This window comes from Candoia aspera, chromosome 17, assembly GCF_035149785.1.
Source record: "Candoia aspera isolate rCanAsp1 chromosome 17, rCanAsp1.hap2, whole genome shotgun sequence".
NCBI classification, from domain to species: domain Eukaryota; kingdom Metazoa; phylum Chordata; class Lepidosauria; order Squamata; family Boidae; genus Candoia; species Candoia aspera.
The window spans coordinates 5406843-5425881 of NC_086169.1; the positions used below are offsets into that span (position 1 = coordinate 5406843).

Here is a 19039-nt window from a genome sequence, read left to right on the forward strand (position 1 = left end):
AGGAGACGGCCCTTGCCCTGGAGGACTCCCCCGCTTTCCCCCGCCACCCGCAGGGAGAGGGTTAGGGTTCCAGGAACTGGGCTCGTGCACATCTGGGCGCGTGCACGCGTCTCGGTTCCCTCTCCAGCAAGGCAACGAGTGGGTGGGCGCGCCTGGGGGTGGGGGGGAGGGCAGGGGCCACATCCTGCATCTTTCCTCCCCTTCGCTAGCAAAGGGCGATCAGCACCCTCGTGCGTGAAAAATACACGCGCGCACACCCGCACGCATTTTAGGAGAAGGAAGAGGAGGGGGGCTTCAGGGCCGTGCAAGCCATTTATTTATTTATTTATTTTTTCATTTGATTCCCTCTCTCCTCCCCCCCCCGCCGTTCCTCTTCTCCCCTTCTCCCTCCCTCTCCCCACCCCCGCTGCAGAAATACGATGCGTCCCCTTTAAATTTACCCAGGAGCCTTTAAAGGAGCCCCAGGGGCCCCGGGGGGGAAGGTTTCCCCACCCTGGCTGGCTGGCTGGCTCGCCCGCCCGCTCGCTCCCTCCCTCGGCCGCCGGCGGGGAGGGGGCCCTTTTGGCCGAGCGCGCGGCTCTCGTTGCAGTTAGTGGCGGTATCGATCGGAGATACGGAATTGTTGTTATTATCATTATCATTATTATCATTATTATCATTATCATTATTATTATTATTTTGGGGTGGGGGGAGGAAATCGTGAATTGCATGCAATTGCAACGGATCGAGGGAGAGCGCGATCCGGAGAAGGCAGGGAGGGGTCGATCGGGGCAAAGTGGGGGGACGGGGGGGTGGATGCCTGAGAAGGGAGGCGGACGGACGGACCGAAGGAGCGGGCATGGAGCCCCCCCGCCTCTCCATCAAACAGGAGCCCCTGGACGCAGGTGAGAACAAAAGGGCCTGCAGACGGCGCCCTCCCCTCCCCCCGCCCCACTTTCCCCACCCACGCCACCTGCCGGCCCCGGCTGCGTAGAAAGTGGCCCCCCCTCCGCCCCCTGCCTCCCCCTCCCTCCTCCCCCCGTCTGTCTTCCTGCCCCGGCAGTCCCCCCTCGGAGGAAGGGCGCTGCAGCTGCGAAAGAGCGGCAGCTTCAGCTGTGTGCCTGAAACCTTTGGGGAGGGATGGGGTGGCAGGATGGGGAGGGGGGTGGCCGCCCGGGGTGCCCCCTTCCCAGAAAAGGGGTGCGAGGGAGGGAGGGAGGAAGCCACCACCACCACCCGCAGCAGCAGCAGCAGCAGCAGCAACAGAAATAAGTTGTCCCCCCCCCTCCGCAGGGCTTCTTAGCCTGGCCACTCCATCAGCAGTCTGGCTGTGGCTCTGCTGCCCGTCCCCTTTTCCCACCAGGGGACCCTCTTCAAGAGAGGGGGTTCTGTCTGCGTCCCCCCTCCCTCCTCCAGCTCTGGCTCCCCAACTTGCTCAAACTTCTGCCTTTCCCAGCCGAGTGATGCCAGCAGCATTCGGTGGTTGCTGTCAAAATGCAGGGTCGGGGGCTTTTGTGACTCTGGGCCGCGAGGTTCGGGTGGCAAGCGTGTCCCCCCTCCTGCTTTCGATGCCCAGCGTGTGTGTTCTCCTCCCGTGGGCACTGCGGGGCAAGTGCCGCCATCGGCCGAGGGTGTTTCTCTCTGGTTGGTCGCCCCTTCAAAGAAACAACTCCCCTCTTCCTCCTCCTGTCCCAGGGCCTGGTTCCTGGTCTTAGAGGAACGTGCAGGCTGAAACACTCTGCGTGTGGGCTGCAGCTTAGCTTTTTAAGTAGGCTGGGCAAAGGAGGATTCCTGGAGTGGGGAGGTGGCCTCGTTATCCTGGCCAGGGACCGTCCTTTGGCATCGTCTAGCTGAAAGTCCTCCCGTTCTAACCTTGGCCCTGTCTCTCAAAGGAGCCCCTTTCTTGCTGAAAGGACTTGGCCTTTGCGGTGAAGAACCGATGACCACTTCTTCTCTTCCTTCTCCCTCCTCCTCCCCATGAAGAAGTCCTTTGCTACGTCAGTCTAAATTTCCATCTCGCCTGGTTTGCCCTGATGGATTGCTAGGTCTTCCAGAGATCCGAAATGTAGAGATTGACTGCCTCGCTCTTTGGAAGCCCCCTTTGGCTGCTTCAGGACCCACTTTCTCTACCATCCTTGCATGGCTCCATTTGGGTATATTTTTTTGCTATTTCCAGTGTTGTTACCTAGTCAAAACAGTACCACCCATGCACAAGAGAGAGGGATCAGAAAGCCTGGGGACTCGAGATTTGTAGAACTACGAATGACGACAACTGAGAGTGGAAGAAATGCCACAGAAAGCCGAGAGACAAGCTTTGGACGTGAAGGTGTGGGGAGAACGAGGAACGGAATAGCATCTCATACAGGGGCGCTGTGGTGTAGAGAATCTCATAGACCACTCTTCACTACCTCATGTTAGGAATGTAGGAACGTAAGCTGTGCCCTGCTGGATTGAACCTCTGGCCCCTCCAGTCCAGCAGTCTGTTCTCGCAGTGGCCGACCAGCTGTTCAAGGAAGCCCACCAGTGTCCCAGCAGATGGCCTTCAGAGGCCACCCCTTGATCCCCAGGACTTCCGTGAATCAGTCCAACCTTCTCTGAAGCCAGCTCCGCCTCTTGTGGTAGCAAATCCCATAACTGAATGAGTAAATCTGAGCCTTTGTATCTCTCCAGGAGACTCCATGTTCCCGGAAGGGGCCTTTGAGTCCCAGAACAGTGGTGAGTCAAGCTCCGGACGTCTCCTGCGCCCCTCCGGGAACGGCTTGCTACGAGGGATTGCCAAAAAGGATCCTGTGGCACTCTTGGCTGGAGGGCGCAAGTACTCGGACCATTGTGAAGCGCGAGCATCAAGACCGGGCAAAAGCCGGATTCCCGGGCGGGACCACCGGCGGTATTACCACGAGCACTGGCGGGCCGAGTACCTGATGGACTTCAACGCGGCGCGGCACGGCATGATCTGCATGGTGTGCGGGAGCTCCCTGGCCACTCTCAAGCTGAGCACCATCAAGAGGCACATTCGGCAGAAGCACCCTTACTCCCTCGCTTGGAGCGCCCATGAGAAAGAGGTCATCATGAACAGCTGGGATGCTCATTTGGGCCTCGAAGTGGAGACTGACGGGACCCGGGACTCTGCCAAAAGGTCTGGCGCGTCCCCAGCGGATCACGGTAGGCTGGCCAAAATGAGGGGCAGGTTTCAGGCTGGCGGATTTGGTTTGGATTTTGAGCAGGAAGCCCCGAAGTCCATTCATGGGAGTTTAATGCAGAAGGCACATATCCATTGGTGACGTTCTCATGTTGGATGCCTATCAAATATCTATCAATCTAATTTCTGATGTTTGTTTAATTTCTAATATTTAGCTTTCTAATTTCTGTGTAATTTCTAATATCTATCTATCAGCTGTCTAATATCTATCTAGAGAGCCAGTTTGGTATAGTGGTTAAGTGGCTAGAAACCAGCAGACAGTGAGTTCTAGTCCTGTCTTGGGCACGAAGCCAGCTGGGGGACCTTGGGCCAGTCCCTTTCTCTCAGCCCTGGGAAGGAGGCAATGGCCAACCACTTCTGAAAAACCTTGCCAAGAGAACTGCAGGGGCTTGTCCAGGCAGTCGCCAGGAGTCAGCACTGACTTGAAGGCACGCGCACAATATCTATCTAATTCTATCTATCTATCTATCTATCTATCTATCTATCTATCTATCTATCTATCTATCTATCTATCATCCACCTATCTAAATTCTCTCTCTTTTTCTCTCTAGCTCTCAAATTTCTCGGCCTTACTCCATGTCTCTGGGTGGCTAACATCGAAAAACATTAAAAAAAATAAGTGAAATAAAACCTCAGACAGTATCATCTAGAGGGAGATGAATGCTTTAAAATCATGGTTTCTTGAACAAGCTGTTGTTTGTTTGCTTTTATTTTAATTCTTTTAAAAATGTCAGCCACTATTGGCCCAATTTGCCAGTTCTGCCCATGGTTTTCATACCTTAACGGCTAGCTGCACGCCTTTTCCTGCACCCAAAAACGAATGAACAAAACTGCATGTTGATTTAGTGTGGTGAATGAACCAAGCAGTGACGTATTGTAGCTCCAGACTTGTAATGTGCTTTGAGTCCAACCGGACTGAGGCAGTGTATAAAGGTCAAAAATGAAAAAAAAAACCCCAAACAATAGGAAGATGGCATTTGCCAACATAACAAGCCTGTAAGATTACAAGAATGGCCATTCTCTTGTTTGTTACAAGGCTCATCCTTCTCTGCTGGATTGTATCTTCCAGCAAAATTCTTAATAAAATGCATGTATGGCATTGATTTACAATACTGGATATAACTAGTCTCCCCAGGTTCATTTACATGTAACTTGAGATGTGGCCTTCCTTCCTCTATCTCCCTTTTCCTTTCCTTTCCTTTCCTTTCCTTTCCTTTCCTTTCCTTTCCTTTCCTTTCCTTTCCTTTCCTTCCTTCCTTCCTTCCTTCCTTCCTTCCTTCCTTCCTTCCTTCCTTCCTTCCTTCCTTCCTGTCTCCTCTCCTCTCCTTCCTTCCTTCCCTCCTTCCCTCTCTCCTCTCCTTCCTTCCCTCCTTCCCCCTCTCCTTCCTTCCTTCCTTCCTTCCCCCTCTCCTCTCCTTCCTTCCCTCCTTCCCTCTCTCCTCTCCTTCCTTCCCTCCTTCCCTCTCTCCTCTCCTTCCTTCCTTCCTTCCCCCTCTCCTTCCTTCCTTCCTTCCTTCCTTCCTTCCTTCTTGTCTTCTCTCCTCTCCTTCCTTCCCTCCTCTCCTCTCCTCTCCTCTCCTTCCTTCCTTCCTTCCTTCCTTCCTTCCTTCCTTTCGTCTCTCCTCTCCTTCCTTCCTTCCTTCCTTCCTTCCTTCCTTCCTTCCTTCCTTCCTTCCTTCCTTCCTTCCTTCCTTCCTTCCTTCCTTCCTTCCTGTCTTCCCTCCCTCCTCTCCTTCCTGCCTGCCTGCCTGCTAGCAACTTACAGGTAATCCCAAAGTAGCTTCTGCCTACGCCATTTCCTTAATCTTCCCCAAACAGAATTGCTGGCTAATGTTTTCAGGGCCATAAACATTTTAAGAGGAGAAGGACTGAGAAAAGGCGGCAGAACCCCAAAAAGATATTGTGCCGGTCTTGATGGGAAGCCGTTGACAGAAGAGGCCAAGTGCACAGCGGAGCGGAGATGAGCTGGGCTTATCTCTGAAAGAGAGTACAGTCGGTGTGCCTGGGGGAATGAGTTTTCCTGGGGGGGTTCACCTTTTCAGCCTGATGTACCTGAAGGTGGAAGTAGCCCTGTTCAAATCACAGACGTCTGGTGGGGACCGTCGTATGTCTGAACTGTAAGTCATAGGGCGGAACCTGCATTTTCACAGTAGCTCCAGATGTGCAGCAACAGCTGGGACAGCAAAAACTTTCTGTTCCTAGAGAGCAACAACAGCAGCTGTTAAATATTGAAATAACAGATTTTTTTTTTAAAATGAAAAGGAAGTGTGTCCCTGTAGGGTTCAAGATGGGTCCTGGGTTAGGAAAAATGGAAGACAACAAAGCGGTTTAAATCCCAGCCAACAAGGGGTTTTCGGCACATCCCATTTCGGTCCTTGACCCTCCAGCTCAATGCCAAGATAGGTTTCTTATTTTTAAAAAAACAACAACCCCGAACTCTGATTTTTAGAATAAAACAAAGTTCTTAAAGACAGGTATCTTGGGGTTGGGCATGCTTCCACCCCTGTGCTGTGGAGGCGTCAAAATTAATTCCCCGTGTCAAAGGGCAGTCTTTCATTGCTGACATTAGGACTAGAAATCTAACTTAAAGATGGGGCGAAAACAGCATTCCCCTGAGGCTGAATTCTATGTCGATGTTTCAAAATTAAAAGTTTTTTTTTTTAATCTGTTCAGTCGTGTCTGATTCTGGGAGACTGCCTGGACAAGTCGCTGCAGTTTTCTTGGCAAGGCTTTTTGGAAGTGGTTTGCCATTGCCTCCTTCCTGGGGCAGAGAGAGAGTGGCCGGCCCAAGGTCACCCAGCTGGCTTTGTGTATAAGGCAGGACTAGAATTCACGATCTCCTGGTTTCTAGCCCGGTGCCTTAACCACACCTAACTGACTCAAAAGTAAATTAAATAAGATTAAAATTAAGTTTCATGGTGGCCCCTGTAGTACAGAGGGGTTTCTTCTAAGTTTATTCCCATAAAATGTGGTGTGATCTGCTGGACTGAGATATTCCCCTAGGGGGCTATGGGGTCAAGCAGGAACTTGAATATTTTCCATCCAAATCCAACAGTTTAATTGTTGCCCTAGATCAGGGTTTCTCAACCCTCAGGTTCTGCGAGAGGCCACCTGGGAGATCCCGATTTATTTAAAAAATTATTTCAAATCGGTGCAACTTCCCATTAAGGGGGTAAGTTCCATTCTTGATTTTTAGTTTAGGAACACTTAATGCATATACATACACAGGCCTCCCCAGGAAATGAATATAATAATTTGGTAACTTCTGATTTGAGCCTGAACGTGCAGGGGATCCCCGAGGCCTGGAAAATATTGCAAGGGTCCCTCCAGGGTCAAAAGGCTGAGAAAGGCTGCTCTGGACTGCTGGAGAATGGGAAAGATTTACCTGGGTTTGCCCCGTCTTGCTTCCCCGCAGGTGAGCTCTTGCTGGATGGAGGTCGCCGGAGACGCCATGGCCCAGGTCCCCTTCCCTCCCGCGGGGGACGTCGGCCGTCCAGCCTGGCCTTGAAATCTTCCTCGGAGGGAGAATCCCAGAGCCTGGAGCAGTATTTGAAACAGTCACTGCAGAGCTGGTTCCAGTGTGAATTCCTGATGGACTACGATCCCCAGGGCAACCGTCTCTTCTGTATGATGTGCGGCTCCTCCCTGCCCAGCCTCAATCTGGACGATATTAAGCGCCACGTGATGGATGCCCACCCTACCTCCCTTGGCTTCAGCCCTGCCGAGAAGGGGGCCATCCTGGAGGCGTGGAACTCCCGTGCCTTGGTGCTGGCGGCCGAGGGGAGAAATGCAGGGGGCACAGCAGCAGGTGAGACAGAAGTAGGGACGGGGCAGAACCAGCGCATCCCAGGCTTGCCCGTTGCTCCGTAAAATTTTGAAATCAAATGGAGCAGCTGTTTTGTTTGGCCTAAGTGCCTGAGTTTTTATCTATCTATCTATCTATCTATCTATCTATCTATCTATCTATCTATCTATCTATCTATCTATCTATCATCTCTGTCTGTCTATCTATCTATCTATCTATCTATCTATCTATCTATCTATCTATCCATCCATCCATCCATCCATCCATCCATCCTATCTATCATCTCTGTCTGTCTGTCTGTCTGTCTGTCTGTCTGTCTGTCTGTCTGTCTGTCTGTCTGTCTGTCTGTCTGTCTATCTATCTATCTATCTATCTATCTATCTATCTATCTATCTATCTATCAGATTTTGCCACTGCCCATCTCCCCCCAAAGGAGAGACTCTGGACAGTTTACGAAAACAATAAAAACATTAAATATCATAAACATAAATATACCTATCTAATACAATATTACAATATAATATAAAACATAAATGTAGTATAAAATCCAGATGACAATAGTTGATATAAAACTATATATCCCTTTCTTGGGGAAAGATGGGCAGTAATAGAAGTTTGAAAATAAATAAATAAAGCCACTCGTGTGTATCTAAAGGGCCATTTTAGGGCACCAGCCATCTCCAAGGGTGATTACCTTCCTCCCCCCAGGCAAGATGGCAGAACCAGGTTTTAAGTTGTTTTCGGAAAACCACCAAAGATGGAATCTGCCTTATCTCTGGGGGAAGGATGTTCCAGAGGGTGGGAGCCACTGCAGAGAAGGCCTTGAGTGAACCTGAGTTCACATTTTCTGCTAAGTTTTTTTTTAGATTTTTTTTATCCCACCTTTATTATTTTCTATAACTAACTCAAGGCGGGGAACATACATAATATGCCTTCCTCCTCCTATTTTCCCTGCAACAACAACCCTGTGAGGTGGGCTGGGCTGAGAGAGAGGGACTGGCCTAAGGTCACCAGCCGGCTTTCATGCCTAAGGTGGGACTCGAACTCACCGTCTCCTGATTTCTAACCTGGTGGCTTAACCTCTAGGAATATGGACGTTGGGGATAGGGATAGGGAAGGAATGAGCAAGTGGTCAAGGCAGGACCTGTAGAAAAGATTCCATGGCCCTGGGAAAGAGGGAAGGGTGAGAAAGAAATTGAAGGTAACCCCGCCTTGATTTTGTTCAGCATGCAGTGGGGCAGAGAGAAACTTGAACAGGCATGCAAGTTTGCTATCAGCCCTTTGAGGTTGGCCAGGTCAGGAAACAGGCATGGCAGAGATGCTAGGAACGTTCTTTATTCTAGAAAATTGCAGAACCTTGAAAGCAGGGCAGGAGAACCCTGGCAATTTCCAGGAATTAAACTCATTATTTATCTTCCTCTCGTAACCCATCCAGAAACAGGGACGTCCACCCAACGGGATCTGAACGTGAAAGAGCTGGACTCATCTGCTTCCCCAGATCACCCCACTGCAGAGGACGGGATCGACGAGGCTGGCCCTTGGGACTCAGAAGAGAGCAGCCCTCGCGCTCCAGCACGTGGCAGAGACCACCGCCGGTACTTTCAGGAGCATTGGAGAGTGGAGTATCTGATGGATTACAATGGGGTGCGCCACGGGCTGGTGTGCATGGTCTGTGGGAGCACCTTGGCCACGCTCAAGATGAGCACCATCAAGAGGCACATTCAGCAGAAGCACCCAGACTCCACGCAACTGAGTCACCAGGTCAAGGCCCTGATCGTGCAGGAGTGGAGCCAGAAAGTTGCCCGCCTGGCGGATGCTGAAGACTCCCAGCCAGAAACGGATGCTGAGGTAGACCAAGGTAAGGGGCGTGTGTACAGGTAGTCCTCGCTTAACAACTGTTTAGCGACCTTCCAGAGCTACAATGGCACTGAAAAAACTGACTTACGACCTTTCCTCGCACTTACGACCATTGCAGCGTTCCCCACGGTCACACGATAGTGAGTCAGGCGCTTTCAGAGGGAGGGCGGCCCCGTGGCAAGAGAGTTGGTTTTGTTTTGTACAGTGGGAAATGCAACAGCTGTAACGGTGGGGCAGATAAACCATACGCGAAGTATTGGAAGGGTTACCCAGGGTGACGATGGAGGGAGCAAGAAGTACGCTGACTTCAACCCCTAATGCTGGTCTGGGGACAAATCTTGGGAACTGGAGGAGGAATTTCTCATTCTCCGTTATACCCGTTAAGGGTATACTCCATTAAGGATATACTCTGTTAAGGCAGTGTCTCTTTGGATGGTTTGCAATGCCACTTCCAGGTTTTCTCGCCACCTGGGCCGAGTTGCGGTTTTAAGAGAAGCCGCCAGCAGACTCACCTTCTGTCGCTTGACTGCTGAGGTCTGCTTCCTCTTCTGTCCCTTTCCCAGCCTCCCCAGAATCTCTCACACGCAGGTGCCTGCCTCCCTTTCGTTGGCTCATAGTCTCTTTTCTAAAACTGGGGATTATTCTTTGAAAAGGGGGGGCCCTGACTGTCTAAACCAGGGTTCCTCAACCAGGATTCCGTGGCACCCTCAGGTTCTGCGAGAGGTCCCTAGGGGTTCCCTGGGAGATCACGATTTATTTTAACAGTTATTTCAAATTCGGGCAACTTCCCATTAAAGAGGCAAGTTTCGTTCTTTGTTTTCAGTCTGAGAACACTGCTAATGCATCTAGACAGGCCTACTCAAGAAATGGATATAATAATGTTGTAACTGCTGGCCTAGATTTGAGCCTGAATGGACAGGGTTCCCCGAGGCCTGAAAAACATTGTAAAGTTTCCTCCAGGGTCAAAAGGTTGAGAAAGGCTGGTCTAAGCTAAAAGGGGGATAAACAGCAAGGGAGCCCAGCGTCAGCCGCTTTGCATAAAACAGGCAGCTATCCACGGCAAGCTCACCATCCCTTCCCCTCCTTTCTTGCTTTCCAGCGGAATCACAGCGTGTTTACAAGCCACCTGCATCTCCCAAGGAACCTCCAGAGGATTTGGCAACTGCTAAGAGGGAGGAGGATGCCCCCGCAGCAGACAGGTTGGCCCTGTCCCAGCCCTCCCCGGGGGCCGCATCCCTGTCCACCGGGACCCCGTCTCGGCGGAGCCAGCGTCGAAACTACCAGCCCCGCTGGCGGGTGCAGTACCTGATGGACTACGACGAGCAGAAGCATGGTTTGATCTGCATGGTCTGCGGAGGCACGCTGGCCACCCTCAAAGTCAGCACGATCAAGCGGCACATCCTTCAGGTGCATCGGTTCTCCCTGGAGTACACAGAGCTGGAAAAACAGACCATCCTCGACGCTTACGGCGAAAACGACCGAGTTTCGAATCGCCAGGAGCCGGGCCCCAAGGCGACGGCCGCAGGGGCCGACTCCGAAAGCCAGGATGTTAAGCCGAACGTTGAGGAGGCCAGGAAAATGGCCTTGGGTTACAAGCTGTCTGTCTGTGCGGTTTAGCCGTGGTTCCGAACGGCCCTGGGGTCGGGACAACGGCGGACGGGTCGGTTTCTCCTCTCCTGCTGTGGACAGCAGAGATGCTTGGAGTGCTCGTTTTTTTCGGAGATCTGCGACTGGAACAATGGATGCCGAGGCCAAAAAAAAAAAGTATTCTTTCTCTTCTGTTCCAGAGCATCCATTTGATCTGCATGTTGTGTTTCAGCAGCAATGGGTTTTTGAGTTTCTTTTTCATCTTCCTGGGGCTCTGAGCTCCAAAGATTTTGACTCAGAAAAGGCGGGGGTGGGGGGCTGACGGTACATTGAGGCGCCAGAGAGCTGGGGAAAAGCAAAACAAAGAAAAAAAACAGAGGGTCCCCCTTCGAGGAAGGATGTTAGGATGGAAAAGAGAGGTAGACTTGCCCATCGTCAGAGACACTGCAATCATCCGAAATGGAGCAGGCTTGTGAGCTGCTAAACCGCCACGCATGGAATTCCCGTATCCTGCTACTTTGCTTCAGAAAAGCACTTAACAGGCTTGTAGACGTGATTTATTTCTTAACTCTTGAGTTGCTGTATGAAGAGGTATACCCCTAGCTTAGGGCAAATCTGCACGCCAGCAGCTGCTGCTGCCAACCGGCAGTTTCCACAGACATCCTTGCCTTACGAGGGTCGTTGCTCAGGGTCGGGGCCTCCGGGTAGGAATGGGCTCCAAGCGAGGTTGGGAAGAATCCCTACCCAAAACCCAGTTGGCCTGGACTGGGGAGGGTACCCTAAGGGCCCCTGTGGACGGGCCTGCCTTTAGGTTTCTCGTTTTTTTAAAAATGGGAAGTTGCATGCCACAAACCCGCACAGGAACTTCCTCGGGTAACGTGTTTTTTTCCGCCCTGGGAAAGCCCTCGGGCAGGCGTTAGAAAATAAAGATAGCAGGTGTGTGCAGCTGGGAGGCGGCTTTGCGTAAAAGTTGGCCTGGCTTGGCTGCTGAGGAACGTGACGGTGGGGAGCTGAAGTGGCGGAACATCCTGACGTTTGGAGCTGTTGCAGTGGCATTTGGCACAGGGCATCCAGGGTGGAAGGCACTTATTCCAGCAGGCCAGCTTTCAGTCCTGCAACCGTGCTGTGCAAAAAGTGGGCCCTTCGATTCCAAAGCGCCTCCCTTGGCCCTACGGGAGAATTTGGTTTCTCCTGTGCCCTGGAGCTGAATAATGGTGACCTCGCCCAGAACAAGGGGCCCTTGGCTGAGGTGGCATCACTTGCGGAATTTCCTGGGAGAATTTTGGCTCTGTTCACTCTTTTCTCTTGGAGTTGCACTTAAATCATGCGTAGGACAGCGGATATTGCAAGGGACTCCGTGTTCGTGGGGGCCATATCACGTCAGGCTGAGAAGGGGCATCGGCCACACGGTTCTTCCATGAAGAATTAATTGATTAAAAAAAACAAAACACAGCACAGCACAGCACAGCATGGAAGGCAACAGGATGACAGTTTAACTGTGATGTTTCTTTGGTACAGAAAATCAACAGGAAAAAAAAACCCTTCAAGTATACCAACTTAGTGCAGTCCAGGGAGGAAAAAAAGACTTGCTGGAGCTGCTGCTAATACGTTTCCCCGCCCGCCCCCCATCCCAGTCTGCTAGACAGTTTTTGGAGTTTTGGTATAAATTTTAGCACTTCCATCATCCCACGCTTCAGCCCTCTGCAGCAAAGGGTGAGAAGAACGCGGAGGACGTTGTGCGGGCGCTCGGCTTTGCCCTCTGCAGCGAGCAGCAACTGCTGACCTTCCCGAGGCAGATGGGACATTTTGGAACGGTAGGCATAAATCCAGGGTAAGCCTTGGGAGATGAGCTTCTGCTGGTCAAGAAGGAATGAGGGGGGGGGTTTCTCAGAGGACCTTCTACGCTGCACCCCAATTGTTTGATTTAGGATTACAGCACGCAAGCGTGGGGCTTTCACGAAACAAGGGGTTGGGGAAGAAGCGAGCAGGGATCATACTGGCAGGAGGGGGTGGGAAAATTGAGATTCAGCAGGAGGGCAGCTGGTCTGGGAAGGTCTTTGGCTTTGAGGGGGTTGCCAAGTATAGACAAGTTAAATCAGGAATCGTCGGAGACCCTCTGGATTTTCCTGAATTATACCTCCTGGGATCTCTCGCCCTCACTCCGGTGTCCTGGGGGTGCCATAAGCAAAAGGCGCGTCGTCTCCACCCAGCCTTTAGAGAGCTTCAGGCTGCATTCTGGGCAGAGCGCAGCCAAAACGCACATTAGCTGTTGTGCCCGAGCCGTTGCCCGCTTCCAAAATCCAGAGCGGGATCTCTTCGACCTCCCATGTTGCTTCGAGACGGCAAAAGCTATCCGAACTGGCTTTGCAGCTGTTGCCTCGAAAGGCCCCCCCTTATTTTTCAGCAAAGAAGTGTCATGCAGACCCGTCTTCGCCACCCTCTCGTGGGCCTTGTTCCTTCTGGTAGAACGCGCCACTTAGGAACTGCAGTGAGCTAGACCTGTTGTTAGCAATAGCCTGAAGGCTTCGAGGACAGCATGAAGAAAGACCCCTCTATATTGTGGCACACCCATATTCGTAGCAAACCCACTTCGGGGGTGGCCTGTTCCTTTCCCTCTCCAAAATGACGACTCGGTTCTTCCTTCTATCACCTCCTTTTCCTAAATGGCCGGCTTGGTTCGTTTTTGTAGCCGGCCGTGTTCACGCCGTCCCCAAGTTTGGCCACCAGGAACGTCGATTACAACCTTGTGACTGTCGGAACTTCGTCTCTGTCGCTTGTGAAATGCATCAATATGAAATGTGGTTTTTATATTATATATATATATATATTATATATATATAAGCACTAAGTTTTGTAAAACAGGTTATGGGGAGGGGGGGAAAAAGCCTTTTAAAAGTTCTGCTATTTTAAAACGCAACTCCAAACGTTCCTTCCTTTCCTTTTTGAAAGCTTCCGGGGCTCCAGTTTTCAATTTCGCTCTTGTGGGTTTGACAAAGCTGGAGCATATGGATCCGATTTTGCAGGGCACGGTTGAGCGCTAGGGCTGGCGGATCCTCAGGCCACCATTTTCAAGGGGGACAGCATTTGAGGTTTTCAATCCCAGCCATCTCCGGTGAGGAGTGTGGGGACCCATCTAGGGCAGACCAACCACCCAGCTATGGAAGGCAAATGCTTTGGATCAAAATTTGTATGGCTTCTGCTGCTTTGCAGCCCAGCCTTTCTCCTCTGTGCCGACAGGAGTCCAACCAGAGCGATCTTTCATCTCTACCGTGTTCCTCCCTTAGAGCAGCAGCTTCCAATATCAAGCAGATGATCTGCTGCTTTGCCGTTTTTGGCCATTGGATGGAGCCCTCAGGCTCGCCCACAGGCCAACCTTGGCATCTGCAATTTGCCTTGTCTCGGACCAGTGTTTCTCAACCGTGGCAACTCGAAGATGTGTGGACTTCAACTCCCAGAATTCTGGGAGTTGAAGTCCACACATCTTCGAGTTGCCAATTTTTTTGCAATCCCTAATCTATGAATTAATCCTGTTGCTCATTCAATTGCTCTATAGCAGATACTGCTGTGCAGTTAAAAAAAAAAAAAAGGCAATCACCCCTCAAAATGCAAAACAGATTTGGGGTGGCAACGGAAGGACAGGACCCTAAATCTAGATATTTTCCCTCTGACTGGAGTGCAGAGTTGCCTTGAAGATACCACCTTCCTTTTTGATTTTTTTGACCAAAAATTCTGAATCACCAAACCCTCCTTTATTAACTGCCACATCGTGCATCGAAAAACCATTTAGATCCTTTCCTTCTTTAAGCCTCAGGCCCCAGATCTCCCCGGCACCCGTATTCCCCGGCACCACAACCCCATAAAGCACATTGAATGCAAGAGCTTTGTTGGTAATTTTTTTTTTTTTTTTTGCCATCTACGTACATTCTTTTTTTAAAAAAAGAAAAGTCTGCCCGGCGCAAAGAAGTCGGTTCACGGTAGTCAAACACAGCAGTGACAGAACAGATGTAAGCACGGAGCCAAAGGCTTCCAGTGCAGAAAAAGGCTTTTTAAAAGGGGTATTTCGGGGGGAGGATGTGGGGGTGTTTGCAAAGAGCGGGGAGAGAAGCCAAATACTTAGCCATCTCCCTGGGAGCGGATGGTGGCGTAGAAGTGTGTTGGGAATGCATGCAGCTCTCAACGATTGGGGCTCCCTAGTGCCCGAGGGGTGCCCACCTGAGAACCCAACCCACCCTGGACCCACTGGCACTGTTCTCTTTTGTGGGAAACCTGGGGCACTGCCACCCCTGAAGGGATGCTTTTCCCCAAGCTGAGATTTTGAAAGCCAGAGCACTTCCTGGGTTGACATGCCGAGGTTCCCCCACCCACAACCCTTCTGGAGCCTGCGCCCCCCCCCCCCCAATTTTAAACAGCAATCCAAGGAGCAGCTTGCAGAACACAGGTTGGGAAAGAGAGGGGGGGGGAGTGGGGGGGCAACCCCTTCCTGTTCAGCTGCCAATCTCTCTCCGGGCTCTTCCTCCCCATGCCCAGCACATCTGCTCAGCCTCAACAGGAGATGCTCGATTCTGGGTCGGCCCTGCTTCTTCCCTGCTAAGCACCATTCCGCTTTCACCAGAATGGGCGACCAATTTGCGGGAATAAACGTTTATGTCTCTCATCTGCCCTGGCCACTTCCGTGAGGACAGGTGTCTTCACTCCAACTTGCGTCCCACTTTTCCTGAATCTAAATTTAGCCGGTGCTTCTAAATTTAGCCAGAATCCCCGCTGAGGCCACCGACATACAAGATGGCGACTCTCTGGGAGTTTCTCAGTCTGGGCCGCTGGAAGATGCGTGGACTTCAACTCCCAAAATTCCCCAGCCAGCCAGGCTTGCTGGGGAATTCTGGGAGCTGAAGTCCACGCATCTTCCAGCGGCCCAGGTTGGGAAACATTGCTCTGGGATTTAGGGAGGAAAAGGATTAAGCAAGGATTCTGGAAGGAGAGGGCTAGAATGACGGTGTGATGAGGAAGGGTGGGGGGGTGGATTTTTTTTTTTTTTTTTTTAAGAACAGCCATTCATACAGCAGTTGCAGATGTTTTCATTTCGGGATCACACAAAAAATACAGCGTCGGGTGTGTGATGGGGAGGGAAGGAGGAGAACAGAAGATGAGCTAGAATCAAGGGGGGGGGGTTGAAGTCATGATGAGATGGGGAATCCCCCTGATCCGTTTCTATTGGCGGAGTTTTGGGGGGAGCTTCCTTAATCCGGAGCATCTCATCTGAGGGGCGGGGAGCAAATGAACCTGGTGCAGTGGATTGTTCCCCCCCCCCGAGCAGAACGAGAAATGCAGCACCAAGTGGAACCCACCCCCCCCCGTTTTACTGGAGGAGGAGGGTGGAGAAGGGTGAAATACTCTGGTCACTTGTGAACCCTTTCAACCTACAGGCTGACTCACCAAGGACATCTCTCTTAACCGAACGGCCCTTGCTTTGGATGGCCGGAGGATTTTCTATCCGAGGAGGACCCCGCTTAGGGAACGGCTCTTTTCGCACTTCCCATCCTTCTCCCCAGTTTTCAAAACTACCGATACCAGTTCATGATTAATCCAGTGCATTCTGAGCTCAGTGTTTACGCTTTGGGGGAGGGGAAGGGGGGAAGGAATAATAATAATAATAACAATAATAATAATAAAACACAATCAGTAAGCTTGGAACGCAGACATCAAGCTGACTTGGCAAGTTCCTTCATAGGTACGAGTAACAGTGATTATAGCCATGACACAAGGGGGATATTTTTTTGTTGGTGTGGATTTTGTTAATGGCTGGGTCCTAGTTCCTGGCAAAGGTTATTCGGCCTTTTTCTTCATGGTGCCGGGCAGCTTCGCCTGGATCCTGGGAAAAGAAAGGAACGCGTAAGAATGGAGGGTCCGGCCGCAGACAACTCCCTCGGTGGGCATCAGGGTTCTTGCTCCAGCTGATTCACGATTCTTTTTAAAAACTACAACTGAACAAGTCGCAAAGCTTCCTCTTCACCCTAGGATGGACAAGGCTCAACAGGCCTTTTTAGTTTCTTTATTTGCAGCCCGGAACTTTCTTCTGAAATGCATACACCAGCCCCGTGTGTGTGTGTGTGTGTGTGTGTGTGTGTGTGTGTGTGTGTGTGAGAGAGAGAATGAGATAAAAGGCAAAACAGAAGGGAAAGAAGCTTAATACCCCTTCAAGCATTTTTTATACCCCATAATCCCTGAATTATTTTTTAGAAGACCCGTATTTAAGATTGTCAAATGTGGAGTCTATGATATTTGACTGTCCGCCAAAGTGAAATTTCCGGGTTTCCCTCCCTTCTCCCCCCCCCTCCCTCCTCTTTCTCCCCTTCCCTTCCCTCCTTCTCTTTCCCCCTTCCCCTTCCTTCCCTTCCCTTCCATGGTGTTGAGCCCAACTACCTCCTAAGACATCAGCTTTAGCCAATGGGCTTGTTTCATTGCCAAGGAAGTCCTGGGCAATGGCCCTTAGCACTCCTGAGCTACCCCCACCCATCTTTGGAGCTGGAAGCGGGGAGGAAGGTCTTGCCACTACGTGGCTGAGCCTCGTCGTTTCTACATCTGGGAGGAAAACATGCCATTTGCCAAGCTCACTGGAGACTGCCTAGAACCGGTCAGTACGTTTGGGGCAACTCACTTTGTAACGGCAGACTTGACTCGATCCCGGATGATCCCGACATAATGGTCGATCTGAGTCTGAGAAGGAAAGGTGACAGGATGAGAGAAACGGAATGGCTACCAAGGATACAAAGATGGTCAAACTGTCAAATTCTTACATCCTCATCCATGGCTCTGGTCCCACCCCCACCCCCCCTGCTGTTGGACCTTCTACAACTCATCCCACATGTCCCCAGCCTCTAATTTTCTGCTCCCGATGAGGGTGGCTACAAAAAAGAGGGAGCGAAATGTTGAAAATGGGTGGGGCGATGTTCCACATTCAAAAAGAAAAAGAAGTACAACACACTGGTTTCCATTCTTATTTACTGTTTTGGTTCTAACAAGCTACCCTTCACCTGCCAAACGTCAAAAAGATGGGATCCAAAGCTCTGCTCCCTTTACTGGGACACACTGCCAGGCTCCCCTGCAGGTTTCAGAGCCTGGGAAGGTGTTTGTGACTCTGTGCTGCCTGTTTTGTAGCAGAAAAAACGTTGGAAAGTGCCCGAAGTTCCCCAATATTGTCAAGCCACCAACTTTTCAAAAAATCCCATTATTCCAGCATTGCTGGAGCAATCCTAGTCCAGCTGTGGGAGACACACATCCTACCATCATTTCTGAATGGCTTGGACCCATCTTACATTTACCCAGAATGCTTGTGACTGAAGCTACCCACCTTGTATTTCTCATAAACGACTGGGACGCTGAAAACCAGCAATTCCCCTAAAGAGAAAAAAAGACATCTTAGGTCAAAGGGGTGAAGCCTGATTCTGGAGAGGCGCTGGGGCCAATCGGGGGGTCTGCAAAACCCAAGGGCTAGTTAAAGAACTGAGGGCAGGCCCGAGGATTCAAAGCAGGCCTCTCTGAGGTCGCTGCTCTTCACCTTAAAAGGGGTACTAAGTGGTGGACTTTCTGCATCTCTGGCCACCCAGGAAGAGGAACGCTTGGGGTTCAGGGCCAGGAGGAAACGCACCCCAGCAGGAGAGGACCAGGGACTTTGACATCTTGTGGGTGTTTTATTTATTAATATTCTATTTATTAAATTTATACAACGCCCATCTCACTATAAAAGCAACTCTGGGCCGCTTACAAATAGAAAATTCATCCAGCTGCCCAGGAAAGGGAAATGCTCTGCTTTGGGCAGTCTTGATGTCCCTTTCCCTATCATGCCACCTGCACCATTTTCACCCTGGCTGGGTATGAGGAGGACTACAATTTTTCAAATGGTGCCTGAGTTTTGTTTTTTTTTATAACCTCCTCCCCGCTGATGCCTCTTCCTTGTAGGCTGGGTATTTTTGATTGTGAGCTTGAGCAGCGATGCTCCTTGGGAAGAGCCAGGATGCTGGTGATAAGACTGGCACTGGGGAGACCCGGGTTCAAGTCACCCCTCAGCCACAGACACTCTCGGGGAGGCTCTGGGCCAGTCCCTCCCTCTCAGGCCAGCCTACCTCACAGGGTTGTTGTTTTGGGGTAAAAAATAGATGCATGCCGTTTTGAGGTCTTGAATGATATAAATCTAACACACACATGAAGAGTAAAGAGTGGGGTAGCCACGCCCCAAGCAAATGAAGGAAGCGACAGGGCTCAGAAACCTGTCTGCCTGGTCACTGGGGAACAAACAATGCTCAGGTCTGCATCACAGTTGCAACTTACCAAGGATGAGGAGGGTGATCCCATTAAAAATGGCCCCGACGTACGTCATCAGCCACATGACGACTGCGAGCTGCAGGCAAAACAGGACAGGGCGTTGTTAGCAAGAACCCAAGGGCAGGCTGCTGCGCACGGGACGTTGTGAGGCAAAACTGGAGCAGCCAAATCCCTTAGATAGAGGGGGCACCCAGCACGCCGCAGGACCCCCTTCTCCCCTGGGAAGGGGAAAGAGGAACCCACTGCTCCCCTCAGGGCCGCCTGCTGCTCACTAGAGCCCCTCCCCAGAGGCC

The 19039-nt window shown here is 51.1% G+C and overlaps 2 protein-coding genes across 3 annotated transcripts in view; one reads left to right on the plus strand and one right to left on the minus strand.

Annotated features, from left to right (window-relative positions):
- Positions 1–803: 803 nt before the first annotated feature.
- Positions 804–10750, plus strand: ZFTA (zinc finger translocation associated). The gene is made up of 5 exons (XM_063316912.1): positions 804–884; positions 2650–3141; positions 6594–6986; positions 8419–8841; positions 9940–10750. Exons 1-5 carry the CDS (start codon positions 839–841, stop codon positions 10455–10457), a joined length of 1872 nt encoding a protein of 623 aa, XP_063172982.1. The 5' UTR covers positions 804–838; the 3' UTR covers positions 10458–10750.
- A 5376-nt stretch (positions 10751–16126) lies between these two features.
- Positions 16127–19039, minus strand: part of RTN3 (reticulon 3) — a 33615-nt gene continuing 30702 nt past the window's right edge. For both annotated transcript variants that reach the window (XM_063317240.1, XM_063317239.1), the window contains 4 exons: positions 18753–18822; positions 17776–17822; positions 17083–17141; positions 16127–16296 (listed from right to left, as the gene is read on the minus strand). In XM_063317240.1, coding sequence (XP_063173310.1) covers positions 16251–16296; positions 17083–17141; positions 17776–17822; positions 18753–18822 — 222 coding nt within the window. In that variant the 3' untranslated portion in view covers positions 16127–16250. The remainder of the gene's footprint in view (positions 16297–17082; positions 17142–17775; positions 17823–18752; positions 18823–19039) is intronic.